General features: G+C 42.4%; 4 protein-coding genes and 1 long non-coding RNA gene across 41 annotated transcripts in view; 4 read left to right on the top strand and 1 right to left on the bottom strand.

Annotated features, from left to right (window-relative positions):
* The window catches only part of LOC116052436 (protocadherin gamma-C5-like), a 246,238-nt gene that overhangs the window by 178,135 nt on the left and 45,202 nt on the right, over positions 1-22,901 (top strand). The window contains exon 1 of one of the 37 annotated variants that reach the window (XM_031303163.2): positions 9,295-11,943. The exons of 27 other annotated variants lie outside the window; for them this stretch is intronic. In XM_031303163.2, the coding sequence (XP_031159023.2) occupies positions 9,559-11,943 (2,385 nt within the window). In that variant the 5' untranslated portion in view covers positions 9,295-9,558. Of the gene's footprint in view, positions 1-9,294; positions 11,944-12,181; positions 14,877-14,964; positions 17,792-22,901 lie in introns of those variants that run through there. 9 more of the 37 variants (XM_031303175.2, XM_036002791.1, XM_036002734.1 and 6 more) reach the window with 9 other exon arrangements.
* On the top strand, positions 15-3,065 carry LOC116052441 (protocadherin beta-16-like). The gene has a single exon (XM_031303182.2). The coding sequence runs from the start codon at positions 468-470 to the stop codon at positions 3,048-3,050; it is 2,583 nt and encodes an 860-aa protein (XP_031159042.1). The 5' UTR covers positions 15-467; the 3' UTR covers positions 3,051-3,065.
* On the top strand, positions 3,182-6,039 carry LOC116052465 (protocadherin beta-16-like). The gene has a single exon (XM_036002948.1). The coding sequence runs from the start codon at positions 3,516-3,518 to the stop codon at positions 5,919-5,921; it is 2,406 nt and encodes an 801-aa protein (XP_035858841.1). The 5' UTR covers positions 3,182-3,515; the 3' UTR covers positions 5,922-6,039.
* On the top strand, positions 6,119-9,006 carry LOC116052451 (protocadherin beta-16-like). Its single transcript, XM_031303190.2, has one exon. The coding sequence runs from the start codon at positions 6,541-6,543 to the stop codon at positions 9,004-9,006; it is 2,466 nt and encodes an 821-aa protein (XP_031159050.1). The 5' UTR covers positions 6,119-6,540.
* LOC118495422 overlaps positions 21,206-22,901 on the bottom strand; it is a 38,651-nt gene continuing 36,955 nt past the window's right edge. The window contains exon 2 of the long non-coding RNA XR_004897825.1: positions 21,206-21,477. This is a non-coding gene — a long non-coding RNA (uncharacterized LOC118495422). The remainder of the gene's footprint in view (positions 21,478-22,901) is intronic.

Below are 22,901 nucleotides of genomic sequence, written 5' to 3'. Positions count from 1 at the left end.
GGACATTTTCATCTATTACATAAACTATTAGATGATACGATTACTAATTGTTTTACTTTCGACATATATTTGGGTAAATCTGTATTTAAACACTCATTTCCTAGACCTAAACCAACATCTTACTGAGACTAGCCAAATACTTTTTACTACTACTGCTTATCATTTTATTAATCATAATCATGACGTTTTGGTTTGTTTTTCCATACTAAAACGCATCTCTCATCACCCTTACCAACTCTTGCTGTTTGGTATATTGAACAGATAGGGCCGCTATTGGCCAGAGTGTGGCAGTCTTCGATAGGGCTGGCAAGTCTAACCTCCCCCTTAGACTGTGACATTGTAGACAATAAAACATGCTCTACCCGCCTGTCCTCGTTTAAATGGAAAACTGCTCACGCACACGGAAAGCTGTTAGTTTTAGTAGCTCAATTTCTTGAGATACGATCGGAAATTTGAACAGTATTTTTATGGATTACAGTTTTTTAAAAACGACACTGGAATACAACGATAAAACAATGAGACGGCAAGTACTGTTGTTAATCGTGGTTCTCTCTCTCACCTCGGTCTTCGGGCAAGTCAGCTACTCCATTCCCGAGGAAATGGAGAAAGGGTCATTAGTCTGTAATGTAGCTCAGGATTTAGGTTTGGATTTGAAAAGGCTCAAATCGGGTAAAGCTCGTATTCATTCAGGAGACAGTGCGGAATATATCGATCTTAACAGAGACAGCGGTGTCCTCCTTATCAAAGAGAGAATAGACAGAGAAACGCTGTGTGGAGAAACGACGCCCTGTGCTTTACATTTACAGATGATTTTGGAAAATCCGATGGAATTGTTTCGCATAACAATAGAAATCACAGACCTAAACGATAATCCCCCTAGTTTTGCATCGAGCGAAAAACGTTTTGAAATCAGCGAGTCTGCCGTTATTGGGTCTAAATTTGTGCTGGAGAGAGCCATCGATGCTGACATTGGTGTTAATGATCTCCAAGGCTATTCGCTTAATCCAACAAACAACTTTGAATTGAAATTAGAAAATCAAGCGGATGGGAGCAAAAAGGTAGAAATGGTTCTACAGAAGCCTCTAGATCGAGAATACCAGGATCAGATATCATTATTATTAACTGCTCTAGATGGCGGACAGCCGCGTATGTCAGGTACAATGCAGATAACTGTGAACGTGTTGGATGCAAATGACAATGCACCGGTTTTCACTAAGTCAGTATACAAGTCAACATTAATCGAGAATTCCCCGAGGGGAACCAATGTTATAACTGTCAGTGCATCTGACAAAGATGGAGGCTCTAATGGAGAAATAACCTACGCTATTTCAAATAGCAAGCGTCGATTATCCGAGCAATTTCAGATCGATAGAAAAAAAGGAGAGGTTATCTTGATTGGTGAAATAGATTATGAAAAAACGAAGCTTTTCCAAATTGATATCGAGGCTATAGACAACGGAGGACTCTCTGATTCCAGTAAGATACTAATTGATATCACTGATGTCAATGACAACTGTCCTCAGTTGAAAATACTCTCTAAATCAGACACCATTTCAGAAGACTCTCCTGAGAATACTGTAATTGCTATGCTAAGAGTAAATGACCCTGACTTTGAGAGGAATGGAGAGGTGAAGTGTAATATTAATGATGGCATTCCATTTAAAATACAAAACACAATGAATGGATTTTATAGTTTACTTACGGAGGTAGCTTTGGATAGAGAGTTCGCCTCCCAATACAACATAACTGTGACCTGCTCTGATGAGGGAGTGCCCTCCCTCTCCAGCAGCGTCACTCTCACCTTACAGATCTCTGATGTGAATGATAACGCGCCTGTCTTTGAGAGGAGCTCATATGAGGCCTACATTGTAGAAAACAACACACCAGGCCTCTCTATATTCACAGTGAAAGCCAGAGACGCTGACTGGAACCAGAATGCCCGTGTTTCTTACATACTGGAGGACTCCTCTGTTAACGGAGTGCCAGTCTCCTCATATGTGTCCGTTAGTGCTGATAGTGGAGTCATCCATGCAGTGCGCTCTTTTGACTACGAGCAGATCAAAGACTTCCACTTCCGCGTCAAAGCGCAGGATGGAGGTTCTCCTCCACTCAGTAGCAATGTGACTGTGAAAATACTGATCCAGGACCAGAACGACAACCCTCCTCAGGTTCTGTACCCAGTCCAGACTGGAGGCTCTCTGGTGGCTGAAATGGTGCCTCGTTCAGCAGATGTGGGCTATCTGGTCACTAAAGTGGTGGCTGTTGATGTGGACTCTGGACAGAATGCCTGGCTCTCCTATAAACTGCAGAAAGCCACAGACAGGGCGCTGTTTGAAGTGGGCTTACAGAATGGAGAAATAAGAACTATCCGCCAAGTCACTGATAAAGATGCTGTGAAACAAAGACTGACTGTTATAGTGGAGGACAACGGGCAGCCCTCTCGTTCAGCTACAGTCATTGTTAACGTGGCGGTGGCGGACAGCTTCCCTGAAGTGCTGTCTGAGTTCACTGACTTTACACACGACAAGGAGTACAATGACAACCTGACTTTTTACTTAGTGTTGGCTTTGGCTGTAGTTTCCTTCCTCTTCATCACGTGTTTAGTGGTTATTATATCAGTGAAAATCTACAGATGGAGACAGTCTCGCATCCTGTATCACTCCAATCTCCCTGTGATTCCATATTATCCACCACGTTACTCAGACACTTTGGGGACAGGGACTCTCCAACACGTGTACAATTACGAGGTGTGCAGGACGACTGACTCCAGAAAGAGTGACCATAAGTTCGGCAGAGCTGGTAGTCAGAACGTGCTGATAATGGACCCCAGTTCTACAGGGACGATGCAGCGGATACAGAGTGAAAAGAACATCCTGGATGAACCAGACTCTCCTCTAGAGGTTAGAAAGGTGTTACATCACACGCCCTCCTTATCATTGTTATTACCAAACACTTTATTAAAATGCAACAGCATTTTGGTGAATTCGTTTGGTCTTTTCTTTTTCAGCACCATGGAGAGCAACATGGAGCGTTTATACTTGTGTTATTGAGTAGGACAGAAATGGTCTATGTTCTCCCCCATATTTTGCATGTTTTCTAAACATTTAAATTGTATTATAATGAAGACATTTTATTAACTAGGAATATATATACTATTACAATTTAATTCCAACTTGTGTACGTTATTCTCTCAGCTTTTCTAGCTCTCCCCTGTCACAACACATGTTCTGCAGTTTTGCTTTCTGAACTGAATGGGCCGCTGTTGCCTAGTCTGTTGCAGTCGTAGTATATTTACAGCAGTACCGCCTCTTCATTTCGATGTATTAGAGAGAACGAGCACTCGCAGATCGCATTGTCTTCGGTAGAGGAGCCGATGTACACAACGAGGCACAACTATCATTCATTCGCTTGGAATTTGAGGATTGTTTTGATTCATATTTTACTTGAATGCTTGTCCATCTTTCTGACGGATTTTACAAGACTGCTGTTTCTGTTTGCCGAGATAATTTCAAACAATGAAACGGCAAGTACTGGTGTTCATTTCGATCCTCTCTTTTAGTTCAGTCTTCGGCCAAGTCAGTTACTCTATTTCAGAGGAAATGGCGCAAGGCTCTTTGGTTGGTAATATAGCTCAGGATTTAGGTTTAGACGTTAAACGGCTGAGGTTGGGTAACGCTCGTGTTTATTCTGGTGATAGCAGAGAATACATCGAGCTGAACAGCGAAAGAGGAGTCCTCCTTATTAAAGAGAGAATAGACAGAGAGGCGTTGTGCGGTGATACGACTCCGTGTGCTGTGCATTTTCAGATTGTGTTAGAGAATCCTATGGAATTTTACAGCGTAACGGTTGAAATTACAGATATTAACGACAATGCACCAACCTTTGAAAAAAGCGAAATTAAATTCATAATTAGCGAGTCTGCAGTTGTTGGGGCCAAATTTGATTTAGAAAGAGCAGTTGATTTGGATGTAGGTATAAACAGTCTCCAAAGTTACGTACTTAAGCCAAGTGATAATTTTTTACTTAAACTGCACAACCAAGCCGATGGAACAAAAAATGTTGAGATGGTCTTACAAAAACCTCTGGACAGAGAGAAAAATGAGTTCATTTCTTTAGCGTTGACGGCTTTAGATGGAGGAGAGCCACAGATGTCAGGAACAATGCAGATTCTCATCACAGTGTTAGATGCCAATGACAATGCACCTGTTTTTACACAACCGATATACAAAGGCACTGTAGCTGAAAATGCTGCAAAAGGCACGATCGTGACCACTGTCACTGCGTCAGATGCTGATCACGGATTAAATGGTAAAATAACATATTCAATCACAAACACTTTAGATGACGTCAGACATATGTTTGATGTAAATGAGGACAGTGGTGAGGTTAGGTTAACTGGACATTTGGATTATGAAAAGAAACGAACTTTTCAGATAAATGTACGCGCAAGAGATAACGGGGGGCTAACGGATTCTTGTAAAGTGATTGTCGATGTCGTTGATATAAATGACAATGAACCAACGATTAAAATAATGTCTAAATCAGCTATCATATCAGAGAGTGCAAATCCTAACACAGTCGTTACAATGATTAACATCCAAGACCCAGACTCAGGTGAAAATGGTAAAGTTCAGTGTTTTATAAATGACAATATTCCTTTCGTTTTGAAATCGACATCAAATAATTTCTATAGTTTAGTGACAGACGGTGAATTAGACCGAGAGAGAGCCTCGGAGTATAATATAACTGTGAGCTGCTCTGATGAGGGAGTTCCCTCCCTCTCCAGCAGCGTCACTCTCACCTTACAGATCTCTGATGTGAATGATAACGCGCCTGTCTTTGAGAGGAGCTCATATGAGGCCTACATTGTAGAAAACAACACACCAGGTCTCTCTATATTCACAGTGAAAGCCAGAGACGCTGACTGGAACCAGAATGCCCGTGTTTCTTACATACTGGAGGACTCCTCTGTTAACGGAGTGCCAGTCTCCTCATATGTGTCCGTTAGTGCTGATAGTGGAGTCATCCATGCAGTGCGCTCTTTTGACTACGAGCAGATCAAAGACTTCCACTTCCGCGTCAAAGCGCAGGATGGAGGTTCTCCTCCACTCAGTAGCAATGTGACTGTGAAAATACTGATCCAGGACCAGAACGACAACCCTCCCCAGGTTCTGTACCCAGTCCAGACTGGTGGCTCTCTGGTGGCTGAAATGGTGCCTCGTTCAGCAGATGTGGGCTATCTGGTCACTAAAGTGGTGGCTGTTGATGTGGACTCTGGACAGAATGCCTGGCTCTCCTATAAACTGCAGAAAGCCACAGACAGGGCGCTGTTTGAAGTGGGCTTACAGAATGGAGAAATAAGAACTATCCGCCAAGTCACTGATAAAGATGCTGTGAAACAAAGACTGACTGTTATAGTGGAGGACAACGGGCAGCCCTCTCGTTCAGCTACAGTCATTGTTAACGTGGCGGTGGCGGACAGCTTCCCGGAAGTGCTGTCTGAGTTCACTGACTTTACACACGACAAGGAGTACAATGACAACCTGACTTTTTACTTAGTGTTGGCTTTGGCTGTAGTTTCCTTCCTCTTCATCACGTGTTTAGTGGTTATTATATCAGTGAAAATCTACAGATGGAGACAGTCTCGCATCCTGTATCACTCCAATCTCCCTGTGATTCCATATTATCCACCACGTTACTCAGACACTTTGGGGACAGGGACTCTCCAACACGTGTACAATTACGAGGTGTGCAGGACGACTGACTCCAGAAAGAGTGACTGTAAGTTCGGCAGAGCTGGTAGTCAGAACGTGCTGATAATGGACCCCAGTTCTACAGGGACGATGCAGCGGATACAGAGTGAAAAGAACATCCTGGATGAACCAGACTCTCCTCTAGAGGTTAGAATGTTACAATTCTGATAACTATACTTTAATTTATTTTTACCTTTCAGTGATGTCGTTTACAGGACATAACGTTTCAGTACCTTGGACAGCAAAATAACAGTATGTCTTGTTTTTCTCTCGCTTTGCATTCATCCTTTACCTAAAACCTTTTCTTCTTTGTTCACACTGCAGATGATTTCCTTTATATTGGACCAATAATGTTTGTTATTCATTCGGGGTCAATACTGTACTGTTTAGCATCAATTTGTCAATAAAACCGTACAAATAGTATTTGTTGAGTGCCGGTTTATACAGCAGCCATAGAGGTAACAGGCAACATGTTTTTCTTTAACTCGTGTAATTTCGTCTTGTGAACTCAGTGGGCCGCTGTTGACCAGCGCCTTAGCGTTTAAATTTATATTTATATACTAGGACATCCCCTGTCCTCTCACAAGCGAGAAGGACTCCGAAGCATAACGTACAGTCGACGGTAGATGAACCACCATGCACGGAATATCAAGTTGGAATAATATCATCTTCAATCGTTGATCAAACAGATCCTTCTGGATTATTATTTTTTTTAAATTTGGGGTAGCTGAATGCAAAAGAGAGGAGAACACGTTAGTTTGATTCGACGGATGAGCCTGTTAGAACAATGAGCCGGCAAGTACTGTTGTTTTTCTCGGTCCTGTGTCTCAGTTCAGTTCTCGGCCAGGTCAGCTACTCAATTCCCGAGGAAATGGCCAAAGGCTCCTTGGTCGGTAACATAGCTCAGGATCTAGGTTTAGATGTTAAACGAATACAAGCGGGTAAAGCTCGCATCCACACAGGAGACAGTGCAGAATACATCCAGCTTAACAAGGAAAAAGGGCTCCTCATTATCAAGGAGAAAATAGACCGCGAAGCTCTCTGTGGTCAGACAACGCCTTGCGCTTTGCATTTCCAAATTGCCTTAGAAAACCCAATAGAAATATTCCCGATTACTGTCGAAATCACAGATATTAATGACAATGCTCCCGTATTCGAAAAGGAGGAGAGAAGGTTTGAAATAAGCGAGTCAGCGGTCATCGGCTCTAAGTTCATGCTAGAGAGAGCAATAGATCCTGATATAGCACGGAATGGTCTTCAGAGCTATACACTGAAGCCCAGTGATCATTTTATGCTTAAATTGCATAGTCAGTCTGATGGCGGTAAAAAGGTCGAAATGATTTTACAGAAACCTCTGGATAGAGAGAAACAGGAGTTTGCATCATTACTGTTAACGGCTATAGATGGAGGAGAACCGCAGAGGTCTGGGACTATGCAGATTCATATTACTGTATTAGACGCTAATGATAACGCTCCTGTTTTTACACAAAACATTTACAAAGCAAATGTAAAAGAAAACGCCATCACAGGAACACTAATTACAAAACTGAGTGCCTCCGATGTAGACAAAGGCTCGAATGGAGAGGTTAGCTACGTAATTGGAAATAGCATGAGCAGCATTTCCAAATTATTCCTCGTTACTGAAGACGGCCATCTTATATTAAATGGGCCTATTGATTACGAAAAAGCCAAAAAGTATGAGATTGATATAGAGGCAGTTGACCGAGGTGGTTTATCTGATTCAAGCAAAGTGGTTATTGATGTAGGTGACATTAATGACAATAGTCCCATTATTAATATGATTTCATCATCAAATTCAATAGGAGAAGATTCTCGTCCCAACACTGTAGTAGCTGCAATGAGTGTAAATGATCCTGATTCTGAAGAAAACGGCAAGGTCCGATGTGTAATTGATAAAAATATACCATTTATAATTACACCTACATCCACTAATTTCTACAGCATCGTGACATACAGTGAATTAGACAGAGAGAGAGCCTCTGAGTATAATATAACTGTGAGCTGCTCTGATGAGGGAGTGCCCTCCCTCTCCAGCAGCGTCACTCTCACCTTACAGATCTCTGATGTGAATGATAACGCGCCTGTCTTTGAGAGGAGCTCATATGAGGCCTACATTGTAGAAAACAACACACCAGGTCTCTCTATATTCACAATGAAAGCCAGAGACGCTGACTGGAACCAGAATGCCCGTGTTTCTTACATACTGGAGGACTCCTCTGTTAACGGAGTGCCAGTCTCCTCATATGTGTCCGTTAGTGCTGATAGTGGAGTCATCCATGCAGTGCGCTCTTTTGACTACGAGCAGATCAAAGACTTCCACTTCCGCGTCAAAGCGCAGGATGGAGGCTCTCCTCCACTCAGTAGCAATGTGACTGTGAAAATACTGATCCAGGACCAGAACGACAACCCTCCTCAGGTTCTGTACCCAGTCCAGACTGGAGGCTCTCTGGTGGCTGAAATGGTGCCTCGTTCGGCAGATGTGGGCTATCTGGTCACTAAAGTGGTGGCTGTTGATGTGGACTCTGGACAGAATGCCTGGCTCTCCTATAAACTGCAGAAAGCCACAGACAGGGCGCTGTTTGAAGTGGGCTTACAGAATGGAGAAATAAGAACTATCCGCCAAGTCACTGATAAAGATGCTGTGAAACAAAGACTGACTGTTATAGTGGAGGACAACGGGCAGCCCTCTCGTTCAGCTACAGTCATTGTTAACGTGGCGGTGGCGGACAGCTTCCCTGAAGTGCTGTCTGAGTTCACTGACTTTACACACGACAAGGAGTACAATGACAACCTGACTTTTTACTTAGTGTTGGCTTTGGCTGTAGTTTCCTTCCTCTTCATCACGTGTTTAGTGGTTATTATATCAGTAAAAATCTACAGATGGAGACAGTCTCGCATCCTGTATCACTCCAATCTCCCTGTGATTCCATATTATCCACCACGTTACTCAGACACTTTGGGGACAGGGACTCTCCAACACGTGTACAATTACGAGGTGTGCAGGACGACTGACTCCAGAAAGAGTGACTGTAAGTTCGGCAGAGCTGGTAGTCAGAACGTGCTGATAATGGACCCCAGTTCTACAGGGACGATGCAGCGGATACAGAGTGAGAAGAACATCCTGGATGAACCAGACTCTCCTCTAGAGGTTAGAAAGGTGTTACATCACACGTCTTCCCCTATTACTTATCACTATCAGACGCTTTATTTAAGTGCACCAGCATTTTGGTAAATTCGTTTGGTCTTTTCTTTTTCAGCACCATGGAGAGCAACATGGATCATTTATACGTGTGGAATTTATTGTGACAGAAAATAGTCAATATTCTCCCCCAAACCTTGCATGTTTTTGAGACTTTTGAATATTTGTAAACTTTTAGATTGTATTATAATGTACACACTTCAATAATTAGGACGAGGACATACTATTACAATTTAATTCCAACCTTTTTACGTTATTGTCTTACCTTTTCTAGCTCTCCCCTTTCACAATACATTTTCTGCAGTTTTGCTTTCTGAACTGAATGGGCCGCTGTTGCCTAGTCTGTTGCAGTCGTAGTATATTTACAGCAGTACCGCCTCTTCATTTCGATGTATTAGAGAGAATGGGCACTCGCAGATCGCATTGTCTTCGGTAGAGGAGCCGATGTACACAACGAGGCACAACTATCATTTTTTGCTTCGAATTTGAGGATTGTTTTGATTCATATTTTACTTGAATGCTTGTCCATCTTTCTGACGGATTTTACAAGACTGCTGTTTCTGTTTGCCGAGATAATTTCAAACAATGAGACGGCAAGTACTGGTGTTCATTTCGATCCTCTCTCTTAGTTCAGTCTTCGGCCAAGTCAGTTACTCTATTTCAGAGGAAATGGCGCAAGGCTCTTTGGTTGGTAATATAGCTCAGGATTTAGGTTTAGACGTTAAACGGCTGAGGTTGGGTAACGCTCGTGTTTATTCTGGTGATAGCAGAGAATACATCGAGCTGAACAGCGAAAGAGGAGTCCTCCTTATTAAAGAGAGAATAGACAGAGAGGCGTTGTGCGGTGATACGACTCCGTGTGCTGTGCATTTTCAGATTGTGTTAGAGAATCCTATGGAATTTTACAGCGTAACGGTTGAAATTACAGATATTAACGACAATGCACCATCTTTCGAAAAGAGCGATATTCAATTCAGAATTAGCGAGTCTGCAGTTGTTGGGGCCAAATTTGTTTTAGAAAGAGCTGTTGATTTGGATGTAGGTATAAACAGTCTCCAAAGTTACGTACTTAAGCCAAGTGATAATTTTTTACTTAAACTGCACAACCAAGCCGATGGGACAAAGAATGTTGAGATGGTCTTACAAAAACCTCTGGACAGAGAGAAAAATGAGTTCATTTCTTTAGCGTTGACGGCTTTAGATGGAGGAGAGCCACAGATGTCAGGAACAATGCAGATTCTCATCACAGTGTTAGATGCCAATGACAATGCACCTGTTTTTACACAACCGATATACAAAGGCACTGTAGCTGAAAATGCTGCAAAAGGCACGATCGTGACCACTGTCAGTGCGTCAGATGCTGATCACGGATTAAATGGTAAAATAACATATTCAATCACAAACACTTTAGATGACGTCAGACATATGTTTGATATAAATGAGGACAGTGGTGAGGTTAGGTTAACTGGACATTTGGATTATGAAAAGAAACGAACTTTTCAGATAAATGTACGCGCAATGGATCACGGGGGGCTAACGGATTCTTGTAAAGTGATTGTCGATGTCGTTGATATAAATGACAATGAACCAACGATTAAAATAATGTCTAAATCAGCTATCATATCAGAGAGTGCAAATCCTAACACAGTCGTTACAATGATTAACATCCAAGACCCAGACTCAGGTGAAAATGGTAAAGTTCAGTGTTTTATAAATGACAATATTCCTTTCGTTTTGAAATCGACATCAAATCATTTCTATAGTTTAGTGACAGACGGTGAATTAGACAGAGAGAGAGCCTCGGAGTATAACATAACTGTGAGCTGCTCTGATGAGGGAGTACCCTCCCTCTCCAGCAGCGTCACTCTCACCTTACAGATCTCTGATGTGAATGATAACGCGCCTGTCTTTGAGAGGAGCTCATATGAGGCCTACATTGTAGAAAACAACACACCAGGCCTCTCTATATTCACAGTGAAAGCCAGAGACGCTGACTGGAACCAGAATGCCCGTGTTTCTTACATACTGGAGGACTCCTCTGTTAACGGAGTGCCAGTCTCCTCATATGTTTCCGTTAGTGCTGATAGTGGAGTCATCCATGCAGTGCGCTCTTTTGACTACGAGCAGATCAAAGACTTCCACTTCCGCGTGAAAGCGCAGGATGGAGGCTCTCCTCCACTCAGTAGCAATGTGACTGTGAAAATACTGATCCAGGACCAGAACGACAACCCTCCTCAGGTTCTGTACCCAGTCCAGACTGGAGGCTCTCTGGTGGCTGAAATGGTGCCTCGTTCAGCAGATGTGGGCTATCTGGTCACTAAAGTGGTGGCTGTTGATGTGGACTCTGGACAGAATGCCTGGCTCTCCTATAAACTGCAGAAAGCCACAGACAGGGCGCTGTTTGAAGTGGGCTTACAGAATGGAGAAATAAGAACTATCCGCCAAGTCACTGATAAAGATGCTGTGAAACAAAGACTGACTGTTATAGTGGAGGACAACGGGCAGCCCTCTCGTTCAGCTACAGTCATTGTTAACGTGGCGGTGGCGGACAGCTTCCCTGAAGTGCTGTCTGAGTTCACTGACTTTACACACGACAAGGAGTACAATGACAACCTGACTTTTTACTTAGTGTTGGCTTTGGCTGTAGTTTCCTTCCTCTTCATCACGTGTTTAGTGGTTATTATATCAGTGAAAATCTACAGATGGAGACAGTCTCGCATCCTGTATCACTCCAATCTCCCTGTGATTCCATATTATCCACCACGTTACTCAGACACTTTGGGGACAGGGACTCTCCAACACGTGTACAATTACGAGGTGTGCAGGACGACTGACTCCAGAAAGAGTGACTGTAAGTTCGGCAGAGCTGGTAGTCAGAACGTGCTGATAATGGACCCCAGTTCTACAGGGACGATGCAGCGGATACAGAGTGAAAAGAGCATCCTGGATGAACCAGACTCTCCTCTAGAGGTTAGAATATGCTAGCTATCAATTCCTTCGTTGAAGTCACGCCTGAAACCATTTCCTGTTATTTTCAGCACCTTAGAGAACGACATGTTTACGTATGCTTTTTAAAATCATGTATTTTTTAAGTTTATAATTGTCTCGTTTTCAGACATTTGCATCTCATGTTTCTCCTTTAGGCGCCATTTTATTCATCAAGTAGCCCACTCATAGAAGACGGGTTTTTGTTTGCTGTTTTTGATTATTTATCAGCGCATATTAGTTGTATTTGCACATTTCTCATGCAATTTACTTCATGAACTCAGAGTGCCGCTGTTGGCCAGTCTGTATTAGATTTACCGCAGACTCATTGTACCTCCCACCATGTGTTTATTTTAGAGAGAGAATGAGACAGTCGCAAAGCACACCGTCTGGACTTTACCGGAGATACAGGACAGGACATAATTTTTCATCTTGGGAATATGCTTTAAAAACCTTCGTTGGCTGAAAAAAATCGGAGGGCAACAATCTAAAAGCCAAACTCGGTTTACACTGGAATAACGTCGGGCTGAACAATGAAAGGGCAAGTACTGTTGTTTTTCTCGGTCCTCTCTCTCAGCTCGGTGCTCGGGCAGGTCAGCTACTCCATTCCCGAGGAAATGCCAAAAGGTTCTTTAGTAGGAAACATGGCAAGGGATTTTGGCTTGGATGTTAAAAGACTTAACTCGGGTAAAGCTCGCATTTTTACTCGAGACAGTGACGAATATATTGAGCTGAATAACGAAAGAGGAGTCCTCCTCATCAAACATAGGATAGACAGAGAGTCGCTCTGTGGACAAACGACGCCTTGTGCATTGCATTTTCAGATTATATTAGAGAATCCGATGGAATTTTATAGTGTAACTATTGAGATCACAGATGTTAATGATAACCCTCCATCCTTCGAAAAGAACGACGTCAAATTTAAAATTAGTGAATCCGCTGTTAGCGGGGCTAAATTCATATTAGACCGGGCAGTTGATCCTGATGTAGGCTTAAATGGATTACAACTATATAAACTTGAACCGACAGACAATTTTGTTGTTAAATTACATGATCAAGCAGATGGGACGAAAAACGTCGAAATGGTCTTAGAGAAACCTCTTGACAGAGAAAAAAAGGAACACCTGTCTTTAGTTCTGACGGCAGTTGATGGAGGAGAGCCGCAGATGACAGGAACAATGCAAATTCTAATCACCGTTTTAGACGTTAACGACAATGCTCCTGTTTTTACACAGCCTATTTATAAAGCATCTATAAAAGAAAATGCACCAGTAGGAACAGTTGTAGTGACAGTTACTGCGACAGATGCAGATCACGGATCTAATGGAAGAATAACTTATTCAATTTCGAGTATGTTAGATCATGCCCGTGGGTTATTTGAAGTAAATGATCAAAGTGGCGAAATCCGTCTGAAAGGAAATGTTGACTATGAAAAAGCTCGAACATTTCAGATAAACATCCGTGCAAGTGATGATGGAGGACTAGTTGACTCCTGTAAAGTGATAATCGACGTCATTGACATGAATGACAATAAACCCGATATCCATATAATGTCAAAATCAAACGTAATATCAGAAGATGCCAAACCTGGTACTGTTGTGACAATGATAAGCATTGAGGACGCAGACTCAGGTGAAAATGGCAAGGTCCAATGCAGTATAAATAATAATATTCCCTTTGTGATGAAGTCTACAACCAATGATTTCTACAGTTTAATTACAGATAGCGGTTTAGACAAGGAGACAGGATCTGAGTATAACATAACTGTGACCTGCTCTGATGAGGGAGTGCCCTCCCTCTCCAGCAGCGTCACTCTCACCTTACAGATCTCTGATGTGAATGATAACGCGCCTGTCTTTGAGAGGAGCTCATATGAGGCCTACATTGTAGAAAACAACACACCAGGTCTCTCTATATTCACAGTGAAAGCCAGAGACGCTGACTGGAACCAGAATGCCCGTGTTTCTTACATACTGGAGGACTCCTCTGTTAACGGAGTGCCAGTCTCCTCATATGTGTCCGTTAGTGCTGATAGTGGAGTCATCCATGCAGTGCGCTCTTTTGACTACGAGCAGATCAAAGACTTCCACTTCCGCGTCAAAGCGCAGGATGGAGGCTCTCCTCCACTTAGTAGCAATGTGACTGTGAAAATACTGATCCAGGACCAGAACGACAACCCTCCTCAGGTTCTGTACCCACTCCAGACTGGTGGCTCTCTGGTGGCTGAAATGGTGCCTCGTTCAGCAGATGTGGGCTATCTGGTCACTAAAGTGGTGGCTGTTGATGTGGACTCTGGACAGAATGCCTGGCTCTCCTATAAACTGCAGAAAGCCACAGACAGGGCGCTGTTTGAAGTGGGCTTACAGAATGGAGAAATAAGAACTATACGCCAAGTCACTGATAAAGATGCTGTGAAACAAAGACTGACTGTTATAGTGGAGGACAACGGGCAGCCCTCTCGTTCAGCTACAGTCATTGTTAACGTGGCGGTGGCGGACAGCTTCCCTGAAGTGCTGTCTGAGTTCACTGACTTTACACACGACAAGGAGTACAATGACAACCTGACTTTTTACTTAGTGTTGGCTTTGGCTGTAGTTTCCTTCCTCTTCATCACGTGTTTAGTGGTTATTATATCAGTGAAAATCTACAGATGGAGACAGTCTCGCATCCTGTATCACTCCAATCTCCCTGTGATTCCATATTATCCACCACGTTACTCAGACACTTTGGGGACAGGGACTCTCCAACACGTGTACAATTACGAGGTGTGCAGGACGACTGACTCCAGAAAGAGTGACTGTAAGTTCGGCAGAGCTGGTAGTCAGAACGTGCTGATAATGGACCCCAGTTCTACAGGGACGATGCAGCGGATACAGAGTGAAAAGAACATCCTGGATGAACCAGACTCTCCTCTAGAGGTTAGAATTGACTAGCTATCATCCAAGTCACTTTCCTCTTACCTTCAGCACCTTGGAGAGCGACACGATCACATATTCAAAACCATTCATTTTTCAAGTTACATTTCCTGTGTCACTTTAAATGCTTATTATTGTTCAAAATTTGAATCTCATGTTTCCCATTTAGGCGCCAGGTTAAAAATCACAGTAAAAGCAAACCACAGCATCTGTCTGTCTGTCTGTCTGTACAAGTAATACGATTTCAATCCATATTCATTATATAGGTATTTCTGCAATTTCTTTTCACGTCCCTAAGTGCCGCTGTTGGTTAGTGTGAGGAAAATAAGGCTCTTTTCCTGAGTGAAGTCCTCCCTCGTCTGTCTGATGCGTTATTAGAGCTCTGTTTTAATCGGAACTAGACTGACAAAGCCAGCACTCAGCAATGAGCTCATGATTAAATATTTTTACAGGATTTTTACAGGTGGTTTTGTTTTTGCCATTCGGATTCTCTGAAGGCTCTCGTCATTATGGGTGTTCTTTGTCGTGTTTCCGAAAAAAAAATACTTTCATGGTGGCCGCTGCTTCTCAGCATTTGTGTCGCAGAAATGGCTCTCGGACAGGTCCGTTATTCTATACCTGAGGAGATGGCGATGGGCTCGGTTGTCGGAAGTATCATTCAGGACCTAGGCTTGGATGTTAAGCGACTGAAATCTGGGCGGGCTAGGATATTTACCGAGGACGGCAGTGAGTACATTGGTCTGAATGCAGAAAAAGGAACTTTGGTAGTGGCTAAAAGGATAGACAGAGAAGAATTGTGCAAGCAAGTGTCTCCCTGCTCTCTCCATTTCCAAATCATCCTTGAAAATCCAATGGAGTTGCATCGAATTGATGTAGAGATAACAGATATTAATGATAATGCTCCGTTTTTTTCGAAAAGGGAATACAGTTTCCAGGTTAGTGAATCTGCCTCACCGGGGGCTCGCTATTCACTTGAGAGTGCCAAAGATCCAGATGTAGCACATAACGCCATTCAAACATACAAACTCAACCCTACAGATCATTTCAAATTAAATGTTGTTTCTCGCCCTGATGGCACAAAATATATTGAAATGGTCCTTCATACGTCACTTGACAGAGAAAAACAAGAAGAGCATAAATTAACTTTGACAGCATTTGACGGTGGTAATCCTCAGAAATCCGGTTCTGTCAAAATAAATGTCGTGGTTTTGGATGCAAATGACAATTCACCAGTATTCAGTCAGTCTGTTTACAGAGTAACGGTTCCTGAGAACGCATCTAGGGGCACTGTTATTTTAAGAGTCAGTGCCACTGATAACGATAAAGGAGCAAACGAAGAGGTAGCGTATTCGTTCTCCCACCATACCGATGGTGCATCATCTCACTTTAATATGGATCCTCATACCGGGGAGATGACAGTAATTGACGTGTTAGATTATGAAAAAGCTAAACATTATGAAATAGACATTGAAGCTACAGACAAAGGAGGGTTGGCCGACACAAGCAAGGTGCTAATTGAGGTGAGCGACCTAAATGACAATGCCCCTGTCATAAGCATAATTTCTCTTTCCAATCCCATACCAGAAGATTCGGCTCCAGATACTGTTATAGCAATGCTCAATATAAAAGACTTGGACTCAGATAAAAACGGCCAAGTTAAGTGTTTTATTAGCAAAGATTTACCTTTCAAAATCAAGTCATCATCGACTAATTTTTATAGCCTGATGTCTGACGACGTTTTGGACCGTGAAACGGTGCCAGAATATAATATAACAATAACAGCAATGGACGAGGGTTCCCCCCCTTATTCTACAAACAAGACTATTAATTTAAGAATATCGGACGTAAATGACAACGCCCCAGAGTTCCCACAACCATTTAGCACAGCTTTCATCATTGAAAATAATTCACCTGGCATGTCACTCATCTCTGTCAAAGCCAATGACAAAGACTCTGGGAACAATGCGCGCATTTCCTACTTTCTTGAAGATAGCCAATTGAATGGGATGTCAGCCTCTGCTTATTTCTCCGTAAATGCAGAGAGTGGAGAGATACTTGCTGTGCGTTCCTTCGACTATGAGCAAACAAAAGAGTTCCATATTCGCGTCAAAGCGCAGGATGGAGGCTCTCCTCCACTCAGTAGCAACGTGACTGTAAAAATACTGATCCAGGACCAGAACGACAACCCTCCTCAGGTTCTGTACCCAGTCCAGACTGGTGGCTCTCTGGTGGCCGAAATGGTGCCTCGTTCAGCAGATGTGGGCTATCTGGTCACTAAAGTGGTGGCTGTTGATGTGGACTCTGGACAGAATGCCTGGCTCTCCTATCAACTGCAGAAAGCCACAGACAGGGCGCTGTTTGAAGTGGGCTTACAGAATGGAGAAATAAGAACTATCCGCCAAGTCACTGATAAAGATGCTGTGAAACAAAGACTGACTGTTATAGTGGAGGACAACGGGCAGCCCTCTCGTTCAGCTACAGTCATTGTTAACGTGGCGGTGGCGGACAGCTTCCCTGAAGTGCTGTCTGAGTTCACTGACTTTACACACGACAAGGAGTACAATGACAACCTGACTTTTTACTTAGTGTTGGCTTTGGCTGTAGTTTCCTTCCTCTTCATCACGTGTTTAGTGGTTATTATATCAGTGAAAATCTACAGGTGGAGACGAGAGCGCGTGTTTTACAAATCAGGTGGAAATCTCCCTGTTATTCCGTATTACCCGCCCCTTTACGCAGATGTAGGAGGTACCGGTACGTTGAAGCAGGCGTTCAGTTACGAGGTGTACGGAACTAGTGACTCCCGTAAGAGTGATATCACGTGCTCTCGACCCTTCAGTCAGAGCACTCTGAGTGTTGACCATAGTGCTACCAGGACAGTGCCAAGGCATAAAACAGAGTCAGAGAATATACTCACAGAGGTGAGATCAACATTTTACTTGTTCCCTTAAAACCTTTGTTCCTTGTTATTCTTGTTTGTTTTGTATTTCTGTTTTCTTCAGTTCAGTTTAGCTACTGCCCACTGTACACACTATTTGGATTGTTCTGTTACTGTACCTACTGTAGTACTCACTGAAAGGTCGACTCAGTTTCAGACTATTCTAATTGTGCCAAAACAACAATTTAGCATCTCACATTTTATCTCGTACCTGAATTTAACATTATATACTGTTAGATTTGGGTATAAGAATAAAAAAATCCTACTACTAGTATATTGAACATACTTTTTTGTCACTGTTTAGGCAAGTGCCAACATTGGATATTTTATTGTGCTCCCTGCCATGCACCTTACCTTTCTACTGACCAAACACATAACAACAATTTAAATATTTAAGTTACTCCGTAACAGGGAATATCACTATAATATCTAAGTCTGGTGCTCCCATTTTTGTGTTTCACTGTTGTTGACTCTCTAGCATGCTTCAGACAAAAGCTACACCTGTATCTACATGTGTGGTTTTATATGTTGTATGTAAGGTACACTATGGCAGATACTTGACATTACATCCTTCATGATGTATTAAACATTCCATTATTTGATATTCGTATTAATTCACTTATCATATAGTACTGGCAATTATGTGTCTTGCACTGAAACACAATGTTATGTGCAGACAAATCAAGTAAAAATATGATTAGTAACATACTGTATGTGTAAGAGGGCAATACAGAAGAAAGAGATTCTAGGCTTCATTCCTGCTAAAGCGTTGCTAGATTGTCCCCACATAGAAACATACAACCACACAGTGTACTACTTTTTCAGCGACCTAGTTCCCTTCATAACATGGTGCAGCCATCGGCATAGGCTACATACAGAGAAAAGGACCATGGATGAATGCAGGCAAACTATAATAAAGGGGGGTAATGCAGATCAGTAAAATAAATAAAATTCCAATGTGCAACACAATAATATTGAATAAGAGAAAATGTGGTATAAGGGAAGAGGGAACGGTCATACTGGTGCTGGGAAGATTGAGAACGAGGGAGAAATGCAGTGTGATGGAGAGGAAGAGAGAGGCAGCGGGGGAGGGGAAGAGGCACGTGGTAACCGGCACAGTCTTCACCATCCCTGTGCAGCATTCATGTTAGTGATGCACGGCAGCCATTTTGATCTGCAGCCCCCTTTGTCTGCTGAGATAGAGGGCTGAGGGAAGTCTTATGTGTGTAATAGTTACATGTACTGACTGCCCGTACAGGACACAGACAGCGTGAGATATTTCTTGATAAAATATAAAGGAATGGAAGACTAGAGAGAGAGAGAGAGAGAGAGAGAGAGAGAGAGAGAGAGAGATCAAGAGCTCTACGTTAGTTATATAATAAGTGACAAGGGTTTGGGAGAAATCAGGACAGAGGCTGAATGTGTTTGAACAGAAACATTTAATGGCAAAAGAAAACTGACCTAGCATGTATTTATATCCAGCTGTCAACAAACTCTGTAAAATAAGGATTTTGATGAGCATTATATACACTGCTATTAAGAGTTAAACAGTGACTGACTAGACTTCCTACCTCATGTACAGTATGAGTCTCCACTTGTGAGGGTTTACATTATATGCTAAATATAAAAGCTCTATGTTGTGTTTTAAAAGTGACGGTGTGGTGGACTGGGCACAAATAACCCTGTTATTATAATGATACCTGTGTTGAGGGAAATAAATTGATGTTATCTTGTAGAATTCAGTGAAAATAACACTTGTCTTTAGATAAAAGGACACATAAAGCTTCAAGATCAAGCTTGATGTATGAGTGATAAGTAAATGCTTGTATAATGTGTTTGTGGTCTGTCTGCGGTTATGTTTGCTCAGTTTTCTCCAGTATCAGAGGAAGTATTAGATCAACTAGTGTTCCTGGTGTGATTATTCTGGGTGGTTTATGTGTTTGCAGGATGTTCAGGGTGTGTGCATGTGAAGTGAAAAGTTGACAAACTACAAGGCAGGAACCTAGGTTAATTGTGTTAACCCCCATATCCGCTGGAAGAAGTCTGTAATCATTATTAGCCCACATCTGTGTCTGCTTTACCTGTTTCAACTGTGTTTAAATCTGTATGTCTCATTTTCTCAGGTTTGTTAATGGGAGGTTTTTACTGAGTACCATAAATTCTTTTGGCAAGTGTCTCCATAGGGGTCAAAGCTCACAGAAACATATTTTTAAGCAGCTAAATGGTTCAGTCTGTTTTTAACCCTTTACCCCTTCAGCATGTTGTTGTTTTATCATTCATTTTGGATCGTACACAAAGCCCCAAACATCAGTTTGATAAAGTTGTTACTGAACATAAAACTATAATCATGTGTAGAAGCTCCTGGTTCCCATCGGCCCAAGCTCTTGTTTAAGTGTCCCGCCTTCGTAGCCAAGCTGTCTGGTGACCAGCTGTGTCCCCATGTGTATGCCAGTGGGGCTCATCCACACACTGTGCACCATGTGTGCTTGGGGATGTGGTTAATGTTTGTTCTATAACCCCTCGTTGTATTTTTGTTTACAATATACCCTCGATATCTGACATATCAGGTACCCTAGGATGTGACTAAATTCCCACAAAGCAGACTACACCTTATTACACTGATGATATCAACAGAAAGCATTTATTATAATAATAATAATGCCTTATACGTCATTAATCCCACAAGGGAAATTACAATGTTTTCACTCTGTTGTTAGAATACACATTACACACAGGCCTGAAAGACACACACATGCTCAGTACCTATACATGCACTAATGGAGAAATGTCAGAGTGAGGGGGCTGCAGCTGTCGATGGATAGGCGCCCCGAGCAGTTGGGGGTTCGGTGCCTTGCTCAAGAGCACCTTTGCATACTTTGGTCCGTATGGGGACTTGAACCAGCGACCCTCCCGTTCCCAACCCAACTTCCTACAGTTGGGCATAAAATGTACCTAGCTCCAGTGCATTATACTCTCTCCACATGATGGATGTTGCTGATTGTCCCTCTGGGACTGTTTTTTTGTTGCTTTATACAAAAGGTCACATTTTAACTTGTAAAGAATAGGGCGAAGCAGTTAGAGAACATCCTTAAACTTAAACTTCAAGCTCCTCTCCAGCAAGCATTCACACTACTTAACTGTCTGGGACACCAAACTATTATGTTTCTGACCCCAACTTTGTCTTTCACTGTGGGGGGGTAGATATATATTTTTTCTTAGAAAGACATTTTAAAAAGCCTCTACAGGCATTATTAATGAAGAACATATTTTGCATGTAACAGTTATTGATACATTGCTTGGTCAAACACGTACAGATTGTAATTATATTGAAAACTATGGTGCAGATATTCATTTGGATGTGCTCCTCAGGTGCATTAGATTATGGCAGGACAAAAACTGATTCATGCTCAGCGTTTATTTGCCAAGAAACTGAAGAGAATGCAAGCAAGTACATGCATACTATAATTAATTGTACCTTTCTTTGCATAGAGGCAGGTAAACCAGACGTGTGTGGGCTTGGATTTGTGTTTCATGTCCTAGAGCTGGAAGTGTGAAGTTCTGCACTGGCCACTGTTCAGTAGTCAGTCTTGGTTTCCAACAGTCTTTCTTTTTCATCCTGATCTCATTTTCTGCATCCCTCCCTTCCCCCTCTCCAGCTGCACCACTCTGCTGCAGAGAGAGAAAGGGAGAGGGAGATTGCTCAATGTAGGACATTTTGTTCTGTCTATAAAAAGACATTTTATGCCATACAGTGTCATTTCATTCCTGTGTAGGTTGCCATGTTCACAACAAGAAGAAATATCTCCTTTGTATCACTTTTCTGCCATTTATTAAGAGATTTATTACTCAGCAGTCCATGAACATGTTTTGTTTGACAAACATATCAAATTGCAAATGTGCGTGTCTGAGCATCGTTTCTCTTCCTCTATCCTCTATGTTGTTTTTGTAGCTCTTTTTTGCCACCATCGCCAGCTCAAAGGAAGCAGGGTGGGATGCGAACAAGCAGGTGGGATGTGTTACCATAGCAACAAGCTGACTCACTGGCAGGGCTGTACCATTTCCCATTGAGCCACAGGGAGTCAACAGCAGATGCAGCCTCTGAGCTGTGATGGCTCCATGCATTTGTTGATACTGGGAGAGCAGGAGACACCCCTGTTTTGGGAAAATAGGTGCAGCATCCCCAGACCTGGGGTGACTGATGATAGAGAAAGGGAGGGGGAGAGGGTTATCATGGCTGTTTTTGACATTTGTTCTGATTGATGCTGCCCTGTTGTTTTGCCTTCCCCTGTTTCAGCAAATCCATGTTCATGAAGAGTGTATTGTTCATTATATAGGCTTAGCGAAACCAATTTCTTATTAAATCCGTTATTTCTGTTGTATGAAAACAACAACGGCCTTTTCCTTTTTTTGTTTCCTTGTTGCTTGTTTTACTGGTTGATGTGTTATTTTTGGAAGTATGTGACCAACACTGTGATCTTATGGTATTACCTAAAATGGGTTCATGTGGACAAACAAAAGGTATATTACAGACAGGGTATCAGTTAAACTGCATTACACCAGTCTAATGAAAGCAGTTGCTGCTTTGCTTTGTCTAAGAAGCTTTGCTTTCACAAAGACCCTCATACACACATCAGCTGTGGCAAACACAGGGTCACAGAGCAAAGACTCTCATTAATAAGGCATGGATTTGTCTCAGGGCATCGCCTTGAGGCCCCCTGCTGTTGCTATGAGGGTAGTGGTTTTGTGCAGCAGTGCAGTATTTTAGTTGTGATTCATACATTGGTGGTCTTCAGTTCTCTCAGCAATGATTGTGTTAGTGTCTCGGTTTAGGCTTAAGTGGCTGCACTGTACTAAAGTATGCTTATGCTTCTTTTCAAAGGGCAAGTTGATTGTTGTACCCAGTTTCTATTGTGTAGCATAATCTAACATACCATAAACTGTTTGGTGAATGCTGTTAAAAATGATTCACAAAACTATGACTGTATTTTTTGGTAAAGCTGCCACAGTGACCTGTAACTATGGACTGTGTAGTATCATTCTCTATCCACTGAGCTAGAGTTACTGCCTCTGTCTTTCTCAACAGTATTATTTAT

The sequence above is a fragment of the Sander lucioperca genome, chromosome 1 (genome assembly GCF_008315115.2).
Source record: "Sander lucioperca isolate FBNREF2018 chromosome 1, SLUC_FBN_1.2, whole genome shotgun sequence".
Classification (NCBI taxonomy): domain Eukaryota; kingdom Metazoa; phylum Chordata; class Actinopteri; order Perciformes; family Percidae; genus Sander; species Sander lucioperca.
Note: the sequence above shows the minus strand (reverse complement) of the source record. Positions and strands in the feature narration are given on the sequence as shown.